Below are 4,262 nucleotides of genomic sequence, written 5' to 3' on the forward strand. Positions count from 1 at the left end.
CATTGCACATAATTTACACATAAATCACACATAAATTAATTTTATTACATTTTGATTTGGATACTATATACTATACTACTACATATTGTTTAGATATTATCAATGGCTACTTTTTTGTCTTTATCTGTTTTTTTGTTAAATTTTTTTGTTGTTGTTTCTTGAAACATTGATTTAAAGTGTCAGTTATTGCATTATTATTTCAGTCAAACCTATAAAACCCCTTTGTTACCCCAAACTACATATAAAAGCTTTATCCAGTACGTGCGCTCATTGGCACCCCTTCAGCTGGTGACGCCCTAGGCGACCGCCTAGCTCGACTATGCCTAGAAACGGCCCTGATATCAACTATGCATTCCTTTAGTTTTGCAAATTGGTATTTTTTATGAAGACGTGAAGAAATATAGATCGCTAACTCAGTTAGCTGGATTTGATTGTTGACGATTTGGCATGATCTTGGATTGTTTGGTTCTTCGAAGCTCATCCCGGAGTTGCTGTCATAGCAACAGGTCCGTAAGCTTAAACCTGCTCGGGAGCAGCTTATTTCATGTAAACACGATTAGATTGCATATGTTTAAGCAGAATTGATACTTAAAATATGTCCTCTACCACCGCTACTTTATTACAAGAGTACCCTACTAATCCAGGGACAATAATTTAAAAATAAATGTAAAGATAATTTAATAATGTTGTGTAGTCTTTAATACTACAGACACAGCCAATTTTACTCACTGAAAGATTTATTCTTCATAAAATTATTACTTGACAAAAAATTGTCAAAAAATAGACAAAAAAACCCCACAAATTTTTTGGACTTTTATAAGGAAACAGCCAAGCGTTTTTATTTTATTTAAATTTTTAACATGATAGTGTCTAACGCAGCGCTAAGATCCAGTAGCACTAATAGAGAGAGCAGGTCATTTGTAACTCTGGTAGAGCAGTCTCAGTACTATGATACGGTCTAAATCCAGACTGGAAATCCTCACAGATACCATTTCTCTCTAAGAAAGAACATAGCTGAGAGGATACTGCCTTTTCTAGTATTTTTATTAGAGTATAGTATTTTTGATTTGAGATCAGTCTGTATTTAACTAATTCTCTAGGATCAAGTTGTGTTTTTTTTTAATGAGAGGCTTAATAACAGCCAGTTTGAAGGTATTTGGGACATATGCTAATGATAATGACGAATTAATATTATTCAGAAGGGGATCTATGACTTCTGGAAGCACCTCTTTTAGTAGCTTAGATGGTGGGTCTAACATACATGTTGTTGGTTTAGATGATTTAAACGATTTATACAATTCTTCCTCTCCTATAGCAGAGAACGAGTGGAGTTGTTCCTCAGGGGATCTATAGTGCACTATCTGAGAGGGTGGATTCATTAATATTGGAATCATAATCATTACATTTATTTCAATGCTCGTCCCTGGCCTTGGTGTATGAATATTAAACTGTGTTCACAGGTACAAATATATCAGAGTCAGACTCAGCAGAATCAGTGTCAGAAGCCTCATAGAATAGAAATAGGTTAATGTAAGATCATAGTTGTGGTTTGGTTTGTTCTATTTCAGCTCCACCACATTAACCAGTGAGGGAGGAGCCGTAGTTGTTCACTTTATTGTCATGTAAATACATAAATACAGCCAATACCACCATTTCAAAAGAGAAATCAAAATATTGTTCCATTTCTCTTGTTCATCGAACACACTGGAATACAACTTTTCATATTAGCAAATAAATACTTGCATGTTAGTCAGTGTGACATTTTGTAAAAACATGTTACAAGATTATCAACATTATCAAAAGATCGTCTGTATCACATGAGGTATATTTGTATGTCTTTAATCTGTCATGACGTTCCTAATGATCTGACCGCAGGTTTCAGGAAGTCTCGAGGCTTTAACACAGTCTGTGTCTTTAACCGTCTGTCATCATTCAGCAGTATGGAGCTCAGTCAACTTCCTCTTGTGCTCTGTGAGTATTATTTTCTCTTAATGTATTTCAGTGGAATTGCTATTATATTATATAAATGATCAAGTCTTTTAGTGTTCCTAGATTTGTCTTTTCTTGCTGCTTTCAGAGTTTCAAATCCAGCTCTAGTCCATGATATATGAGTGAAGGATGAGTCTGAGAGAGGAAGTGTGCAGTTAGTGCTGTTTGTGAAAGAGAAATGCACTCTGTTGTGTTGTAGATCAGTGTTTGGTCAGTATTCAGTTTTGTGTGGTGTAAAGGTGTTGAATCAGTTCTGTTGGTTTGTTTCGCAGTTATTGTAATATTCACTAGTACACAGTTAGTAAGAGTTTGTCTTTATTCTTCAGCTCGTGATCAGACTGTTAGCTTGAAGTTCCCTAAACAGTTCTCTGCTATGACCAAATCTATAACATACCAGTCAGATGATTTCATGTTTATCTAGACACATATACAGACCCCCTTAATCTTTATCATTATCAGCTCAGTGTTCACATTGTAATGAGGTTTCTCTTTGTGTTTTTAGTGCTGATTTCAAACGTCTACTCTCAACATACTGAAGGTGAGTCAATTTGATTCATATATTTCATTACATGACTGATTCTACAGCAGAGGCGGACAAAGTACACAACTCCATTACTTGAGTGAAAGTACAGATACTGCTGGTCAAATATTTCTCCATTACAAGTAAAAGTTGTAAAGACAGATTTTACTTAAGTAAAAGTACAGAAGTACTTGCTTTTAAAAGTACTTAAGTACCAAAACTTTTTTATGTCAATGCACTGTTTTATTGTTGTGCATAGTACTTGCAATACTTCTGAAGCAACTTAGAATACATTACACCTACTGAATACAGTACAGTGAAATCCTGTAAGTACAGAGTAAGGAAGAAAAAAAATCAAACCTGCTTTAGTAAAGTACAGATACTCAAAAAGTGTACTTAAGTAAAATACTCAAGTAAATGTACTTAGTTACTGTCCGCCTCTGTTCTACAGTAACTGTTACAAACCAACAGAGTTGAGTTACATTTTATCACTTTAAATGCACCCTTTTAACAAGTTGAATTATTCATGTGACAACTCTGAGGTGTGACAGGAAACACAAAAATCATCAAAAACAGCAGATATGTTTCTTACATTCTCTGTGAAATCAAAATCAAACCAGTGAGAGCCAAGATCTTCTGTTGGAAAACTTGTTGAAAAACTTTCACAACTCATGATTCCAAATTCCCAATGATTGTATATTGACAGATCATTTATAAATGACTATAACAGCTTTAGAGAACAACACTTGAGTCTCATCTGATTTAGCACGTGTGTGTTTTAGACTCAAGTAACTGTTCATACAGTAGTACATTATTTTTATTGTGAATTGTTGCTGTTCTACAGAAAGACCAAAACCCAAAGTGACCATCAAACCTGATGAACATGTATTCAGAGGAGAGACAGTCACTCTCAGATGTGACATATATAGTGAAGGAGTCACTAGCTGGCAGTACATCTGGTATAAAGATGGTTCATTCTACACTTTCAGTGAACTACAGGAACTCACATTCAGTCCTGTTACTGAGTTTGATGCAGGTAAATACTCCTGTTATAGATCAGAGAGAGGAGTATCAAGCAGCTCATATATCAGTGATGAAGTTACACTGACAGTATCAGGTGAGTTTGATCTCCTCTTCACACACACACTAGTGTTATTTTCGTTAACGAAGACTATGACGAAAAATGTTAGTTGACAAGCTTTTTTCCCATGACTAAGACAAGAGGAAGACGAGACGACAATAAGGTCAATAAACGATAACCAAGACTATATCAACATGCAATTTCGTTGACGAAATAAGACAAGACTAAAATGTATTCAAAAAGATAAAAACTTTACCAAAAACCTCTTTTTATTTTCGTCAAAAAAAAGGAGACAAAATGTTATTGCAGACTGATCTACACGCCTCTACTACGCGAGCTTTCGTGAGTGCGGTTGCCAGATATCAAGAGTTCTAATCCCCGAATCAGAGCTTCGCTGTTAAATTAATACATTTTCTGCCCGGTGTGTTTTGTTTATTTTAAGCAATCTGGCAACCATGTGCACGCGCTCGCTCCTCAGTGCGGTGCAGAAGCGCCGCCGCTGATGATCTGAAAACTTACTCGGTTACTAACGTAACCTCGGTTCCCTGAGATACGGGAATGAGTACTGCGTCTTGCTTAAGACGCATATGGGGAAAAGCCTTTTTTCTCCTGAACTGAAGCCTATTTCATTCACGCAGTGAAACTGCATGGCCATTGGTTCGTGCAGGGCTT

General features: G+C 35.9%; 1 protein-coding gene across 1 annotated transcript in view; it reads left to right on the top strand.

Moving 5' to 3' along the window:
- The first annotated feature begins 1,936 nt into the window (after positions 1–1,936).
- The window catches only part of LOC107703788 (uncharacterized), a 29,865-nt gene continuing 27,539 nt past the window's right edge, over positions 1,937–4,262 (top strand). The window contains exons 1-3 of the mRNA XM_016506508.1: positions 1,937–1,971; positions 2,492–2,527; positions 3,354–3,626. Of these exons, the coding sequence (XP_016361994.1) occupies positions 1,941–1,971; positions 2,492–2,527; positions 3,354–3,626 (340 nt within the window). The 5' untranslated portion in view covers positions 1,937–1,940. The remainder of the gene's footprint in view (positions 1,972–2,491; positions 2,528–3,353; positions 3,627–4,262) is intronic.

Source organism: Sinocyclocheilus anshuiensis, unplaced genomic scaffold (genome assembly GCF_001515605.1).
Source record: "Sinocyclocheilus anshuiensis isolate Anshui unplaced genomic scaffold, SAMN03320099.WGS_v1.1 scaffold2083, whole genome shotgun sequence".
Lineage (NCBI taxonomy): Eukaryota > Metazoa > Chordata > Actinopteri > Cypriniformes > Cyprinidae > Sinocyclocheilus > Sinocyclocheilus anshuiensis.